Source organism: Papaver somniferum, chromosome 7 (assembly GCF_003573695.1).
Source record: "Papaver somniferum cultivar HN1 chromosome 7, ASM357369v1, whole genome shotgun sequence".
Lineage (NCBI taxonomy): Eukaryota > Viridiplantae > Streptophyta > Magnoliopsida > Ranunculales > Papaveraceae > Papaver > Papaver somniferum.
The window spans coordinates 6046176-6063704 of NC_039364.1; the positions used below are offsets into that span (position 1 = coordinate 6046176).

The 17529-nt window shown below is 36.1% G+C and overlaps 2 protein-coding genes across 2 annotated transcripts; both read right to left on the minus strand.

Moving 5' to 3' along the window:
- Positions 1–3758: 3758 nt before the first annotated feature.
- LOC113297662 (indole-3-acetic acid-amido synthetase GH3.6-like) lies at positions 3759–4556 on the minus strand. The gene is made up of 2 exons (XM_026546217.1): positions 4108–4556; positions 3759–4023 (listed from the first exon to the last, which is right to left on the minus strand). The coding sequence occupies exons 1-2, from the start codon at positions 4544–4546 to the stop codon at positions 3830–3832; spliced, it is 633 nt and encodes a 210-aa protein (XP_026402002.1). The 5' UTR covers positions 4547–4556; the 3' UTR covers positions 3759–3829.
- A 449-nt stretch (positions 4557–5005) lies between these two features.
- Positions 5006–5422, minus strand: LOC113293973 (indole-3-acetic acid-amido synthetase GH3.6-like). The gene has a single exon (XM_026542412.1). The coding sequence runs from the start codon at positions 5420–5422 to the stop codon at positions 5006–5008; it is 417 nt and encodes a 138-aa protein (XP_026398197.1).
- Between the last annotated feature and the right edge of the window lie 12107 nt (positions 5423–17529).

A 17529-nucleotide genomic window follows, 5' to 3' on the forward strand; every position in this document is an offset into this window, starting at 1 on the left:
AATCACAATGAAGAAATAGATGGGAAGCATTCTCAGGAGAAGTACAGAAAAGACAATTTTCTGGCACATTAATTCTTTTTCTCAGTAACATATCTCTTGTTGCTAATAAGTTAGAAACCCTTTTATATTTTGTTTAATATACGTTTTTCAAGGACTGGTATACGTTTTTCTGGCACATTATGCTGATACGTTTCTTTTCACCTTTACGGAGATAATCAAGAGGATGTAGAGGCATTTGGAGATAATCAAGAAGAAGGTGACGAGGAGAATCGAGACATGCAACTTGAAGAGGATGACGAAGGAGTAGAGGGTTGAGGTTTAGATGCATTTATTGTTTCGGTAATTTAGTGTATATCGTCTGTGCCACTGCTTGTGTGTGCCCTATGTGCCACACCAATAGAAACACGCCACATCATTCCTCTCATTAACCATGACTAACTAAATAGATTTTCTATTTATACAACACTAATCGATTAGGAAAGATAATTAATTAGTTAAAGAAGATATTACAAATCCAAGAGAAAATACCGTGTTTCTATTGGTGTGGCACATAGGGCACACCCAAGCAGTGGCACAGACGATCTGGACCCTATTTTTAGAACAATCTAGCTCAGCTATTAGAAGAACTTTCTCTTTATTTTTTCGCTATTGTGGTTCCAAATATGTGGGGGGGGGGAGTATTCTTGTTTTTTTTTGGAAACTTATTTATTTTAATAGGTGCTATTTAATAATAATTTATTTATGGAAATTCAATTATCGTATATATTTGTTAATATTTTTTATTTATAGAAATTCGATTAACGTATTTAATATAAGATTTGGTGTAAACGAAAATTGTGGGCGACAGTTAAGGAGTTATTTACAGATGCAATTTTTTCCAGGCCCGGGTCCATAGCACTGGTGAAGCCCATATCAGCCCTCTCATCCATCCATCTCTTCTTAAGATGTTAGTAGCATTACCTAACACACTTGCGTAAAGTGATTGACAACTAAAGACTGGAATAAGCCACTACCATTGGGAAAGAAGCCTTTGGCCGGTTTTTTTTAGTGAATGCAAACCAAACCATTACAGGAGCCAACAATTTCTTTAATATGTTTTATTTCATCATTAAATGGTATTCGTGGCGGGGATGATCCATACCATGGGGTTGAAGGTCTATCATCATCAATACCATTATCTGCATCCGTATGGGTTAAATCAAGATCTTTAACTCTAACTAATTTTTCACCATTGTTGTCGAATTCGGCATAGTAAAATCCTTTCACAAATGGTATATTTACTTCAGGTAGCGATAATTGAAAAATAAAACTTACCTTGACAGAAGAATCATGGTGCTGACGATGTTTTATATGCATATGAGTGAATGATGGATCATAAACGATGACATCTTTCCAGGGCTTGGATAGCAACTTGCATTCCCAGAGTGACTCATTGGTATGTCTGTGATAATCTCTTTTGGGAGAAATTTCCCCCTTAAAATTGCGGAACAAATTAACTTGAGGTTTCTAGGGTGTGTTGAAGAGAGAGAACCCTAATTCTGTTGTTGTTATGTTTATAGCCCTTATACCCAGCATGGGCTTAGTTTTGAGCACTCGTGCTATAAGGTGTGAACTGAAGAGGTACATGTTCGTCCCATTTCGACGAATGGTGCGTTTCCCTGGGCTTTCCGAAGGCTAATTAAGGAGCATTTCAGAGGTATATAGGACTATATCACGTGTACACAAGAAGGTAAGAAACACCGGGCAGATGCAATCGTATAGTTCGCACACAATGGGTTAGCAATACTAAACAGAACATGAAAGTTTATATACATAGCAAAATTCATCGAGGGGCTTTTTGTACACAGGGAAATTTTCACCTTTTTTAAAAAACATCCCTTAATTAGGCACTCTTAATTATGGATAGGTTTCATATCCATATTATATGGTTATAGGTACGACTTTTATTCTTGCATGTATCAGAGTTTTGAGGGGTTGTAAGAAACAGTGTTTGATTAGAATTTTTTTTGAAGGAAAAAAAATGGAAGGAGGTGGTAAGAAGAATCTCATGAGGATGATAGCAGTAATGTTGTTGATAGTTGGGATGTTTATAGGACAAATTTCAGCTGATCGTGAAAGTGATTTTGAAGCTTGTTTTGAACCATGCTATCTAGCTAGGCTGTGGCTTGATTTATAATCTTAGTAAACAATGTATTGATAAGTGCACAGCTTCATGCAATAAGAAATTATCAATTGATCAGACTCATACCCACCGCAAAACCATTGTAAGTATACACCATCCTCTTAGAAAAATAAATTGATATTTCCGCTAGTGTTTTTAGTACTCACAATCTATTATGCTTTTTCTTTTTTTCCCTTTTGGTCGATCAGTAAGATTTATGTACCCACGAGTTTCGAGTTCACATTGTAATACAGTGACATCTTCTCTAAGACGATTTCATCTTTTCAGAATTCCTTTGGTAATTCAATACATAGCTTACAATATTTGTATGTGTTTGATTTGTGTAGGCTAAGAAAAATTGAGAAGATGGAGGTTCACGGCTGAGGAATAATATTGCTTGCTCTAATGAAGGCCGCGCCAAAGAAAAAGTTAGCGCCCGTTATGTCCTTAAATTTAATTTTTTTTAATTTATAGGGTTAGATGATTGATGAAGTTCTCGATCCAAAACTGCTACTTGTTGAGTACTTTTTTCCTTTCAGTTCGAGATCTGTAATCAAATTTTAACGTAAGATTATTATGTGAAAGCAATTTTAAGTTTACTATGAGATTTGTTGATTATTAGATGTGTAGGAGAAAATGAGTTTTCCGTGCACGCGCACAAGTCCTTCTTCTACTCGGATTTATTTTTGGCGAGTTTTTTTAGGAAATTAATTCCAAAAATATTTTTTAAGAGTTTTATTTATGGGTAAATTCGTTTTACGAGTTTTACTTGTTTTTGAAGAAAACAAAAATCTAACTTGATTGGCAAGCATCTTGTCCTATAAATATAACTCGAAATTCTATTTTAATAACACACAAGAAGCGACCATCTTTCCATCTTTTTTTCTTCATCTTCTTGCTTTTGTGAGTTTGCGGTGTTTTACTTTCCATCCTCATTGCTGAGTTCGAAGAGAGGGTAACTTGCGTTGTGCTAACTCAAGTTATATCGGGCAGTCTTATCCTGGACACATCTTCGATATGAGGGATTTAGCATTACTCAACTCGAGTATACCCGCGAACTAGTGTGTTAAGGACAACTTGTTGAATCTGTTACTCTGCCCTCATCAAGTTATTTCGATAGAATTATTTCGGATTAGTTTTTTACATATTATTTTGATACGTCTAATATGTTGTTCATTGTTGCAAGATTCTAATGTATGGTTTACTAGTCGAGTGCAAATAACACCGGACGTCGTCTTCCCAAGAATAAATAATAAATTTGGTCCATCGTTGTTGTACACGTGAAGCACATATTTTCGCACAAGATGACAACAAAACATGCTGACATTTAACATATCTTACCCAAAGCAGAATGAAGCAAATACATTTTCATATGAAACAAAGCGAACTCTCAAAGCTGTGGGCACCTCGGACTGAAGGAGCTTGAAAGAACCATAGAGTTTAGGAGATCAAATTTGGGACCAAGTTTCATGCATCGAGGTGTCTTGTATTGTGTAACTGAAGAACCTTGGTTGATTGCATGATCCATTAGCTTACCAAACGTTCCTCTCTCGACTATCTTTATCTCTAAGGGTCCGATTCATTTCTTGTTAGCACGCATATTACGATAATCATATCCGAGGAATTCTTCCACTATGAGACAGCATTCCTCAAACACTGTGTGAGGAATTACGGCATTGTTATTCTAGAACTCATTAGATGGTCAGCTGCTTTTTTCACTGCATTTTGAAGCTCACTTTCGTTTGTCTTATACATATCAACGCTTAGAACTACATTTCTTCTCCTCATGAAATTGAACTGAGGAGCATTGTTCTTGAACCCAGAGACTCGCAGCACGTCTCCAACTTTATACCGATAAAGTCCTGTACATTATACAGAAGAACATATGCATATAATCAGTCAGTAATTGATCAAACCTATAGTCCAAGTTGTTGAATATAAGTTACCTGCATAATTGGTAACAACAAGCTCATATTCTCGTCCAAGCTCAACATCGACAAGATCAACTAGTTCTTGATGATGTTTATCTTTCTCCTTGTTGCAGTTGTCATTTTGATTGTCGTCTCCGTCGACTATTGGCAAGAACTCAAAATACGCCATTGTAGGGATTAGGGTGTAAGAAACTTCACGTGGACTAGTTAGAGGGTTAAGGTTAATACCTAAGAAGCATTCTAAACACGCGTATATTGTGATAACAATTGGGAGTCCATTACTATAAAATTCAATGTTAGGGATATGATGAGACATTGTTCCAGTAATGATAGTGTCGACACAGTTAGCATTCGGCCATAACCTAGATACTATGCCTTGCCATGATGAATCTCGCCTACACTCATTCTCGATGAAATCAGCAAGTTCGGGGTTGGGTTTGACTAGTATTTTCATGACTGCTTTCTTCACCAATGGGTCAGTGATTATGGTGTGGTCTGCTGCTATAGTTCCAAATCTGATAACATGACAAAGAAGGGTCCAGTGATGCTGTAAAAACTTAACGGCTTCGATAAATCCCGAAACGAAAATGAATGTTAGTCGATGAACTTGATTGTTTTGATAGAGGCCACAAAGTAATTGAGAATACAGACTTTGATAAGTATCCTCGCATAAAATGGTTTCTATAGGACTAGTGTAGTTTCGGTACGGATCAATATTACTAAATAGGTTTTTGAAATTGGAGCTTTTGAAGAGGCCTGTAGAAGCTGCAGAGGATATCAATCCTCCTGGTGTCCGAATACATGGACTTACAAGAAATATTTGCATCGCCTTTCCTCTGTTTAAACCAGGAATATGTTGATTTAAGACCGGCATTAAGAGGCACCAAAAGTCCCATGATTTCTCAGCTTGTTCTTATGTTGTTGGCATTAATTTACTCACTCCAGACGAAGTTCCTGTGCTATGCAAAAACTGAGAAACAGGAGATGCGCATAGAATTGAGGAGATATTACCTTTAGTTATGAGCAGATCAATATCAGTTTTAACATCTTCGTAGCTAACCAGGGGCATGACTCTCTTAAATGTCTGCCAATCTGTATATCCATCTAAACCATGTCTTTGTAAATACTCGACTTGAGCATTACGAGATAAGATTTCTGTCAGAACTTTATTTTGGACTTTATCAGCATTAATTGTAACTTCCTCGATGAATTGGAGTTCTTCCTTGTTCTTCTCATCGTGGTTGCGTTCATCAAAATTATTGGTGCAGGTGTTGGCAATACTACTGTTTTTAACAGCTACAGAATCATATATTGCAGCAGTTGCCTCCATCTCTATAACAACTTTAGAAAGAATTAGATGAAATTTGGATACGAAAAATGAGTTGAAATTTCATGCTCTCTAATCGGATCTAAGAGCAATATATATCCTCATGTACGTATATTTCCACATGTCGATAGATGACAGAAATGCCATGGAATCTTCTTCTTCTTTTTTTATTTTTTTTATCGAAGATAGAAACGAGACAAAATGGGAACAACACCGCTGAGGTGTGGACTGTTGAACGTGGACTGCAGCATATGGGCGGAATCAAGGTTCGGTAAACCTTGTCGTGATGGGCTGATTTGTTTTTTCTTGCATATATAATGAGTGCCGGCAATGACATCTCGAGTACTATAATATAGTGTTTCTTGCATATAATATAAGGAGTGCCGGAAATGACATCTCGGGTAAAATAATATGACTTTCATTTGGCTCATTTTAATTGTCATAGCATATTTGCAAATAAAATAGATACACAACGAAGTTCATGAAAACTATATTGTCAAAGGGGAGCCAGGCACTCGGATAGGCTCACAAGCGCACACTTCATTTTGAAGAGAAATGTGATGCTAGTTGGTTAGGTGTTTTGGGTATTCAAAATCTATTACTTTGTGCACTCTAAAACTAGTGCAATCATCGCGTACGAGTGCAGACTTTTAAGTTGTCATATTGCTAACATAAAAAATGTACCTAAATCTTTGTGAAATATGGAAACTTACAAGTGTATGTTAATTTTGTTGTTGTGTACTCTTGCATGTGTTATCAATTTTCTTGGATCTCTAAAGTGTAATTGTAAATGATATAGACGACTACTTGCAATATTTGATGCATGTATTTGATATCAGCTGGATGAGAATAAAGTTGAAACACAGAGTTTAAGGTGTTCTCAATGATGAGAAACACAAAAGATACATGTCAACAGCACCGAACAAAACTAGGCTAAGTTTGCCTGTATTAGTTATGGTCAGGATTTGTCCTCGTAAAGATAAATCAAGGATTGTGATTCTCCATACCACACCCTACCGCTCGCACGTGTGGCAGATTCTAAGTGAGAATGAAAATTCAAGAATGAACGCCGCCGTACACATCATCCTTCTCTCTCACTTTCTCAAATCGAAAATGTATCGCGCGGCGAAAAAACCAGATGAGCCGTCATTTAGTTCTTTTTTGCCTTTCGTTGTTAAACATGGAACACGCAGGTTCCTTTTTAGGGCTTATTTTGACCCTCCGGTTAATCTTGGGGGTGTTTTCCCTGATTTCGATATTTGATTTAGTTCCCAGGAAAGATGAATCACCCATTTTTGGGAACAAAAGATGTTCTCCATCAATTCTGACAGACGTTTCTCCTCTCCATTCTCTTTAGAATATCAAAGATTATTTTATTTCTTGCTCACATGTTTATGCTATTAGCATTTCACCAAAAGTCGAATCTCAAGTTACACAATCAATTAAGATGTTTGGACCTGTCAAAATGTGATTCTTCTCTATGGATGCTTTTATACGAGCTATCATCCAGGTAAGGATTTTCCTTTTTCCTTTTTTATTTTGCTCTTATTCAATTCATCTTTTAATTGATAATTAAATATTGAATTTTGATTAGATAAAATGTTTGGGTTCTTGGATCGGAGATCGATTTTCATCTTCAGGGTAGGGTTTCCGATTATGACATTTTGTATATCAAGTTTCACTATCTCTTTGAGTGGTTTTATAAAAATGATGGTTCTTTGTGTTCTTTGTTAGTTCTTCATTTTGCCTTTATGTTAGTTTTGATCTCACTCTGATCTGTAACAATAAAGTTGACAAGCAGTGGTAATGAAACGTTAAGAGTATGTTAGTCAGTTTTCATCCTTATCGAAGAACTTTGATGGTATTTAGTCAATTGAAGTTGTTGCTTTGTGTATAATTTCTCTTCTCCATAGATGAATAGTGGTGGAGGTTATAACTAATCGTTAGATGGCAATTCACTTCTTCCAATCTTTTATTACAGGAAAATGGGTCGAACCTCGAAGCTTTGGTTTCTCGAACACTTGATTCTTTTTAACATTGGAATGAATAAATCATCCAACTATCTTGATCCCTTATTTAGTTTGGTGATATCTAATGAGAAATTCTTGATTTGGATTCTGAATTTTCTAGGTTAAATCCCATTTGTTGGTCGTTTTCCTTTAGTTTTTAAAGTAAGTTGTTTAGTTATTTTTTTAAAGATGTCTGAGGAAACCAGGGACATGTGACGGCGTTTCTTTGCAATTCTGTTTCTTGAAACGTAATTTGAGATGCTTTTGTACATGTGATTAATTTCCATTCTCCCTTACTGTAAACGATCTCAGCTTTGACGTAGACGGTGAATACAGAAAGAAATGGATACTTACCGTGACCATTAATATGTTTTGTGTGCCAAGATCAGGCTAACAATCTTCTTGATGCATTTAGGACGATACTCTGTTGGCTGTCGGGTCAGGCACATCAGTAATGATTGCTGCAATAAGGGGGAGCGCTAATACAGGCACGAAAGGGACACAAAAGGATGTAGCCTTTTCCAGTACGAAACAGGTTGATATTGTGGCGTCTTTTCAAGCTAGCTATTCCATTTCAGGAATTGCACCCTATGGTTGGCAATCTATAATTATAGCATGAATCAGGTACTTAAAACTTAAAAGCCTATAACTTAACCCTATGGTGGTTCTCAACATATGATGGAAGACTAAAAATGATCATTTGATCACTAGAGACATGCTAAAGGTCGACTAGAGAATTGCATCAAAACAAACGGCACGGGTTAAGCCCTAGTTTGTTTACAAGAGATTTCTTATAAATACAAGATATAATTTAATAGGAAGCCGTGTACATACGTGACTTAATTAGTCATGTATGTTATATGTCTAACACTCCCCCTCGATCTAAGCGGGTTGTCGATGACATTGAGCTTAGAGCGTAGTCGAAAAAAGTGATCCTTTGGAGTAGGCTTCGTAAAGATATCTGCAACTTGATCCTTAGACAAACAAAACGAACAACAAGTTGACCATTTTGAACTCTCTCACGAACAAAATGATAATCAATTTCTATGTGTTTTGTGCGACCATGAAATATCGGATTCATGGTGAGATAGGTAGCTCCCAAGTTATCACACCAAAGAGTGGGAGGAAATTGAATAGAAGCCTTTAGTTCCCGAAGAAGAGATTCAATCCACATTAATTCACCAGTTGCAATAGCCAAACCACGATACTCAGATTTTGTACTGGACCTAGAGACTGTACATTGCTTACGAGAACTCCAAGAAATAAGATTGTAACCAAGATAAACACAATATCCACTCGTAGAACTACGATCAAGATGGTCACCCGCCCAATCAGCATCAGTATAAGCCGAAAAACTAAGCTGCAAATTATGTTCCGGACGAAGAAAAATACCAAAGTTAGAAGTATGGTGCAAATATCGAAGTATACGCTTCACAAGAGCCAAATGAGATTCTATAGGTTTATGCATAAATTGACATACCTTATTAATAGCAAAGGAAATGTCCGGTCTTGTCATAGAGAGATACTGAAGACCACCAACTAAACTCATGTACAAGGTGACATCTGACAGTAAAGGGCTGTCAACTGGGTGGATGTCAGTGGAGGTACTAAAATGAGTGGTGACTGGTTTTGCTCCTTGCATGTTAGCACGAACAAGAAGATCTTCAACATAACGACCTTGTGTGAGAAACAACCCATCATAAGCTTGCGTAACCTCTATTCCAAGAAAATATGAAAGAGAGCCAATATCCTTAAGAGAAAACTCACTATGAAGAGTGCTCATAAGTGATTGGATACATGCCATTGAAGATCCCGATAAAATTATGTCGTCCACATAAACCAAAAGAAATGTAATATCCTTAGGTGATCATCGAATGAACAAAGAAGTATCAGAAACAAAGATAACAAAACCAAATTTCTGAAGAAATGAACTAAGACGAGTATACCAAGCACGAGGAGCCTGTTTAAGACCATATATAGACCGATGCAATTTACAAACATAGTCAGGAAACTGAGGATCTACATAACCCGGGGGTTGGTTCATGTATACTTCCTCAGTGAGAATGTCATTAAGGAAAGCATTTTGAACATCATGTTGACGAATAGGCAAGTGATAAGACAAGGCTAGCGTACGAATAGTGCATGGTTTAAAAACCGGACTAAAAGTCTTACCATAATCAATACATTCTTGTTGATTGAATCCCTTGGCAAATAGACGAGCTTTATGACGTTCAATGGTACTATCAGGTTGTCTCTTAACACGATAAACCCATTACAACCAATAATATTTTTGTTTGGAGGAGGTGGAACTTTGGACTAAGTCCCATTTTCCAAAAGCGCATTAATTTCCTAATCCATAGGAGGACGCCATTTGGGATCTTTCTTAGCAGGAGAATAACATCAAGGTTCAAATAAATCATCAGTAATATTAGCATGCCATCCTTTCCCCCAGTGATCATGGGATGGTCATTATGAACTGACACAGAACTACCAGGTATGAATCGCAGTTTAAGGGACTCTGTTTTGGATGGCAGAATGGTAAATATATTTTCCTATTCAGAGAGGGCTAAATATACTCTCGGATTTTTTCTGTATTTTTACCATATCAGGGACTGTTATATTTGGTCAACCGTCCTACTACGGTCAGTGAGGTTCTCCGATATGAGTTGTATAATACCTATTTCCACTAGTAGAGTGAAGTTCCGACAGATTGCTTGGCAACATCCTTATAGTCCATTCTCATCTCCGCCATCAAATGTGTCATTATCATGGTGCTCCAAGAATAGCTACAGACCTCTTCCAACGGATCCAAGTATTGTAGGTGGTTTTCACTCACCCTGTTCTCACTAGCGTCAGGGAATACCTTAGTGCCCAAGATGAATAATAGGTACACAACGGATGTATAACGGGTTTGTGGGGGGTACCATCCATCCGTCAAACGTCTCTCCTCCGTCTTTTCAAACCTCTTCTAAAGCATCTTCAGTTTCATTTTCTTTTTCCTTGATACATAGAAGATTTGCACAGAAGTTTCATAGTTCCATCCAAACATCTTGTTAGTCAAAGTGTGTATCTTCGACCATTTTAGGTCAGGACATTTATATCCTTCTGCAACTGATTTTTCGATAAACAATAAGCCTATAATGTTCTGAGCATTATCAGGGATCAAGATCATCTCCCCAAACGGGAAGTGCATGGTATCAGTTTCACCATGATACCTCTCGACGAAGAAATTAATGTCACAGAATCATACTTCACATAATTTTCAACAAAAGGATATAACCCAGAGTCCTTTATTAATTGTTGGAACTATTTATATTCCGTAGCCAAATCCCAATGAGTTGCGGCTTGTGTCGGCAAACACGCACAACTTTCTTTTCAACCTACAATTAGGAGACAATACAATTATGAGATTTTACATAAATACAAAACAATAGATATGTAGACGATAAAAATTCTTACATAGGTTTGATAGATAGTACGATCCCACGTGTCCTTGTAGCCAAATAGTATTCTCGGATCCAAAAATTTACCACCACCAATATCAGGTAACATGTCATCATAATGAGGAAGGTGCGAAACTGTTACTTTGACAACTTTATTCTTCTCTTGATCTGCTTCTACCGGTTGTTCCCCTTCACCTTCACTTTGTGTCGGTTGTTGACTTGGCCCATCGTCTTTTCTAAAACTTCGCTTTGGATTGCTAATTGACTTGGGTCAACCTCATCATCTTCCTCTTTATCGTGCTCATCATCAATTATTCCAGTACGTTCATGGATTACGATTTTTCTACAGTCCCCGCCACTCTCTTGATATTTCCCTCTTGTAGAGCCTTCCCCCAAACGCTTATTGCGACCAAGTTCTTTCCATCGAATAGGAAGAGACTCGGGAATACCAAGAGTGTTCTTCTTTCTTTTCTTAATGCCATCATATTTAGTTTTTCTTTTCTTAACTTCCTTGGATATCCCTATATCAAAACACACACGAAATAAATATAAGAGAATTAACAATCGTATCTGATGCCGGCATAGATATGCTGAATGACGACATTGAATCACAAGTGCCGACATTGTATTACGAAATACCAACCACACCGTAAAGTCCAAACGGTATTGAAATATATAAATAAACTATGCCGGCTTACAAAACAAAATGTGAGTTTTCTGTAGTATCTTTTACACATGATACGACATGGTCTTTCAAATGCTCGAACATGCCGAAAACTAGTTCCGCCATAGATGTGGAAATTGAGGCAAGACCGCTTGTATTAAAATTTCTCAGTTCTTCCTATAAACTAAATAACAACTACCGGCATGATATTCAACCTAAAATTATTTCCGGAACATAACATGCAGTTTAGGTAAATATTGAAATATCAGCCGGCGTGGTATTCATACTAAAATCAATTCCGGAACCAGCTACCGACATGGTATTCATACTAAAATGAATGCTGGGACCTCGTACCATCATGGTATTCATACAAAAATCAATGCCGAAATCGGGATTCTAATAAAAGTCTGAATCCTCGTACCAGCATGGTATTCATACACCCACTGCTTAAAATGGATTGAAAGACTTATAAAACGATTCAGAATCACTTACCTTCTTATAAAAGTCATTGGTTAGCGAGTTTGATGGTCTGAATCCTCTTCTTCTTCTTCTTCAAGAGCAATCTGATTGATCCTTTCTTCTTATTTTTGTTGAGCTACTGATTTTAATTGCAGATTGCGTATTGGGATTGGTTTTATTTTGCGGAAGCATGGTTATTGATTCGTGTAATCGATGATGAAGGACGATGAAGATTTTTTTTCCGAGACCCTTACCTAAAAGTGTATCGGAACAATGATGAAACGGGGGATATAATTTGGTTTTTTGATTTTAAGTTTTAAAATTTTTATTTTGTGGGAAGGGTATTATAGTCTTTCATAATGCTTTTAATTAACCAAAGGGAATTTTAGTATTTACGCCCCCGAAAAACACCGCTTAACAGACACTATTGGATTGGGATAACAGTTTATATCCCCCAGTTAGTTTAACTATCCCCAAATCGCGCGTTCTTAAAATAAACTAAATTGAAAAAAAAAATATGAGAATATCGAATTATTCACTTCAAAGATTGAAATTATTAATCTAATTAGAATTTAACTAGTAAAAGACTGAAAGTCTAATCGAGAATATATTTTGCTGGTGTAAAACTGCTAATTTGGCGCTTATTAACCTCACAAAATTATAAGTGGACTATCGAATCAAATAATGTGTACCAAAATTATTCACTCCAAAAAAATTGTAGAAGATACGTATTTAATTTAGAAATACCGCTATTTATTACCAATATAAGTCTCTAGAGGAAAATTAAGGGTAGAGTCATAAAAAATAACCCAAAATATCTTCATCAATTTTTATGACATTTTAATTTATTTCCATTTGATTATGCTCTCGTAATTATGGTTACATTTTATATCAAGCCTATATAAATATGTGATATTTTTTCTTGTATCAAAGTTTTGAGATATAGTGTATTTGAGGTCATCGGAAATTCCAGAAAAAAAAGTATTTAAGAATGATGGAAGGAAACTGTAAGAGTCACTTGAGAATGATAGTTGTTGTGTTCTCGATACTGGGAATGGTTTTAGGACAAGTTGCAGCATCTCGTGAAACCGACTTTCAGGCTTGTTTTGAACCCTGCTTTCTTCCTTGCGTCAAACCAAATCCTGGTGATATATACTTGAGTAAAAAATGCATGGATAAGTGTACTAAATTATGCAACAAAAAGTCACTACCGGATAACCACCGCAAGATCCTTGTAAGTATACAATGTCTTCTGATTAAGAAAAAAATGTTGATATTTCTTATGGTGTTTTAATAATTCAAAACCGTTTATTTTTATTTTATTTATCTTTTATTGTTTAGTAGGATTTAGATGTTGGCGAATGTCGTACTCGAATTAGTGGTATCATCGGATGATTTTATCATCTTACTGCAATGATATCTGCTTAAAATTGATTTCTTTATATGTCATATATTCATGATGTGTAAACATGTGTAATTTGTACAGGCACTGCAAACCATAACTTACAGTATTTGATACTTGATCTTGCGCTTGTTTTGTAGGCTAAGAAAAATTGAAGGTTAGAGGAGCTTCATGGATGAGGAACAATTTTTCTTGCACGCACAGACCATCCATGCAAAGAAGATGTTTTCTATTTTAATTTTTTTAGTTAATTTTTAGAATAAGATGATCGATAATGTTGTCGATCCAACACTATTGCATATTAAGTTCTGTTTTTCAATCGAGATCTGTTATGAAATCTTCAATAGATCACGTAATATTATCTGTAGGAAATAATCGATAATCACGCTACATTATTGAGAATACTTTTTTTGGGGAAAGAAAAGCTTCATTATTTTATTTTATTTTGATTACCCTAAATTAGTGGTCCCTAGATTACATCCAAACTCCTTAAGTTGTGGGATGACATATACCAACCATAGACCACTTAATAGTTGGCAAGATTCATTATTTAAATAACAGACTTGTCATACATGATAGACTTAGAAATATATCCACCAATCTTTAAGATAACAATATTCTGAGTCATTACATGGAGAATCTTTTACCAAAATTAAGTGCCTTCTGTAAAACTCACTTATCACTTACGTACATCGGGAAGAATTTGTTCTCGCTGCTCCCCTGTTGTATTTATCAAACAACAAAATGGAATTAAGAGAGTCGAGGGATGTCTAATAACTTTGAAATTCGTTAAAATATCAGATATTTTTGAAAATAAATTGTAAATTCGGATATCACAGTTTTTTATCTAGAAATGTAAATAATAGTATACGAATTCAAATATGTACATTTCGGCATTCAAAGTATCCGATTTCTTTTTTTTTTTTGATCGATAAAAAAAGGATGCATTGATTAAAAAACACAGCGTATAAAAAAATTATATCGCCCTTGCCAAAATACAAAGAAAGAAAAGTGCTCAAAACAAGCTAAGAGCACTCAAGTAATATCAAAGTAAATTTTACACCAATTTTTTATAACTTCCTTCGAATCCACATCTTCAAACTCCTTGAAAGCTAGGGACCAAGTAAACAAGAAATATACTGCCTAATGAGCAACAACATCAACAGTGTTAGGATTAGCATTAAAGACCCTATTGGTTCTCTCCTTTCATTGGCACCATTTTCCAAATCTCACATTTGACACTGTTAGAGAGACAGAGTTGCCAAGCTTATATAGCAGGAACTACACCTTCTGGCATTGCATATAGCCATTCAGTTTTGCAGACATCAAATCCCATACTGACTTTGCAAAATCACAATGAAGAAATAGATGGGAAGCATTCTCAGGAGAAGTACAGAAAAGACAATTTTCTGGCACATTAATTCTTTTTCTCAGTAACATATCTCTTGTTGCTAATAAGTTAGAAACCCTTTTATATTTTGTTTAATATACGTTTTTCAAGGACTGGTATACGTTTTTCTGGCACATTATGCTGATACGTTTCTTTTCACCTTTACGGAGATAATCAAGAGGATGTAGAGGCATTTGGAGATAATCAAGAAGAAGGTGACGAGGAGAATCGAGACATGCAACTTGAAGAGGATGACGAAGGAGCAGAGGGTTGAGGTTTAGATGCATTTATTGTTTCGGTAATTTAATATATATTTTTAGAACAATCTAGCTCAGCTATTAGAAGAACTTTCTCTTTATTTTTTCGGTATTGTGGTTCCAGATTTTTTTTTGAAAACTTATCTATTTTAATAGGTGCTATTTAATAATAATTTATTTATGGAAATTCAATTATCGTAATTTTTTAAATAAGAAAATATATTACCATTAATATGTTAAAAAGATTAATTATAAAAAATAAATCAACTGGGTAATCATTATACAAAGTTTTTGGTTGGTAACCTAGCAACAAGCTGGGCTCCAACACCTTTTTGAATAGCAACGCCTAATTTATGAAAAATAAAGCTACCAAAACCACTACTAGCGTCGTTACTAACTAAACAATTCTTCAGACGCTTGAAAAAACACAAAGTATCCTCACCCAACTCTCCTAGAGTAGAGAAAGCCAAAACACTCAATCCATGGCCATGTGAAATACATTTGTCCAAGTATTTAGAGTGTTTACGTGAAACCGCATTAGATATAGCTTTCCCTGGGACGAAAGAGCGAATTCCATCACCTGCGAAGGGCGAAACACCAGTGACATCCATACAAACATCCTTTCCGTCTTCCCAGTTAAGCACAAGAATATCAGCAGGTTTCAGCTCTTTGTCATCATTCGCCAGAAATCCCAAAGAAACTTCCTTACGAGCATGCACACTAGCTTTGAAGCAAATGTCGACGACTACATCACGAACAATATCATGTCGAAACTTGGGGCCTATATCCTTAGCACAATGAAGTGCATGATCACCAAAGATGTCCATGGTTTTATTACAACTTGGGCACAAGCCATTCTCAACAAACAATGGGATACCAAGACGATAGCAAAGTACAGCTCTAAAATGTCTAGGTCCAAGGCACTGATTAAGCCCAATGATGGGTACATCCATTAAATAATCTTGTGCATTCTTGATACGGTTGCACTGCCACAGGATGAAATCTCTTGCGGACATAGAAAATTGGTCTGGAATTTGCTTCTTAGCTGCATCAAAATAAGTGACTGCCAGGGAGTACAAACGAAAATTGTTAATATTTGTTCCGCAATTTTAAGGGGGAGTGCAAACCTCAAGTTAATTTGTTCCGCAATTTTAAGGGGGAAATTTCTCCCAAAAGAGATTATCACAGACATACCAATGAGTCACTCTGGGAATGCAAGTTGCTATCCACAAAACAATTATCGTATATATTTGTTAATATTTTTTATTTATAGAAGTTCGATTAACGTATTTAATATAAGATATGGTGTAAACGAAAATTGTGGGCGACAGTTAAGGAGTTATTTCCAGATGCAATTTTTTCCAGGCCCGGGTCCGTAGCACTGGTAAAGCCCATATCAGCCCTTTCATCCATCCCTCTCTTCTTAAGATGTTAGTAGCAATACCTAACACACTTGCGTAAAGTGATTGACAACTAAAGACTGGAATAAGCCACTACCACTGGGAAAGAAGCCTTTGGCCGGTTTTTTTTAGTGAATGCTAACCAAACCATTACAGGAGCCAACAATTTCTTTAATATGTTTTATTTCATCATTAAATGGTATTCGCCGCGGGGATGATCCATACCATGGGGTTGAAGGTAGTGTATCATCATCAATACCATTATCTGCATCCGTATGGGTTAAATCAATATCTTTAACTCTAACTGATTTTTCACCATTGTTGTCGAATTCGGCATAGTAAAATCCTTTCACAAATGGTATATTTACTTCAGGTAGCGATAATTGAAAAATAAAACTTACCTTTACAGAAGAATCATGGTGCCGACGATGTTTTATATGCATATGAGTGAATGATGGATCATAAACGATGACATCTTTCCAGGGCTTGGATGGCAACTTGCATTCCCAGAGTGACTCATTGGTATGTCTGTGATAATCTCTTTTGGGAGAAATTTCCCCCTTAAAATTGCGGAACAAATTAACTTGAGGTTTCTAGGGTGTGTTGAAGAGAGAGAACCCTAATTCTGTTGTTGTTATGTTTACAGCCCTTATACCCAGCATGGGCTTAGTTTTGAGCACTCGTGCTATAAGGTGTGAACTGAAGAGGTACATGTTCGTCCCATTTCGGGATGTTCATAGGACAAATTTCAGCTGATCGTGAAAGTGATTTTGAAGCTTGTTTTGAACCATCCTATCTAGCTAGGCTGTGGCTTGATTTATAATCTTAGTAAACAATGTATTGATAAGTGCACAGCTTCATGCAATAAGAAATTATCAATTGATCAGACTCATACCCACCGCAAAACCATTGTAAGTATACACCATCCTCTTAGAAAAATAAATTGATATTTCCGCTAGTGTTTTTAGTACTCACAATCTATTATGCTTTTTCTTTTTTTCCCTTTTGGTCGATCAGTAAGATTTATGTACCCACGAGTTTCGAGTTCACATTGTAATACAGTGACATCTTCTCTAAGACGATTTC

Excerpts from the sequence above, each read along its gene's own strand:
- LOC113293973 (XM_026542412.1), bottom strand. The coding sequence starts at position 5,422 with ATGGAGGCAACTGCTGCAATATATGATTCTGTAGCTGTTAAAAACAGT.
- LOC113297662 (XM_026546217.1), bottom strand. The coding sequence starts at position 4,546 with ATGAAAATACTAGTCAAACCCAACCCCGAACTTGCTGATTTCATCGAG. Across the intron at positions 4,024-4,107 it reads TGTTGTTACCAATTATGCAG|GACTTTATCGGTATAAAGTT; the intron begins GTAACTTATATT and ends TATAATGTACAG.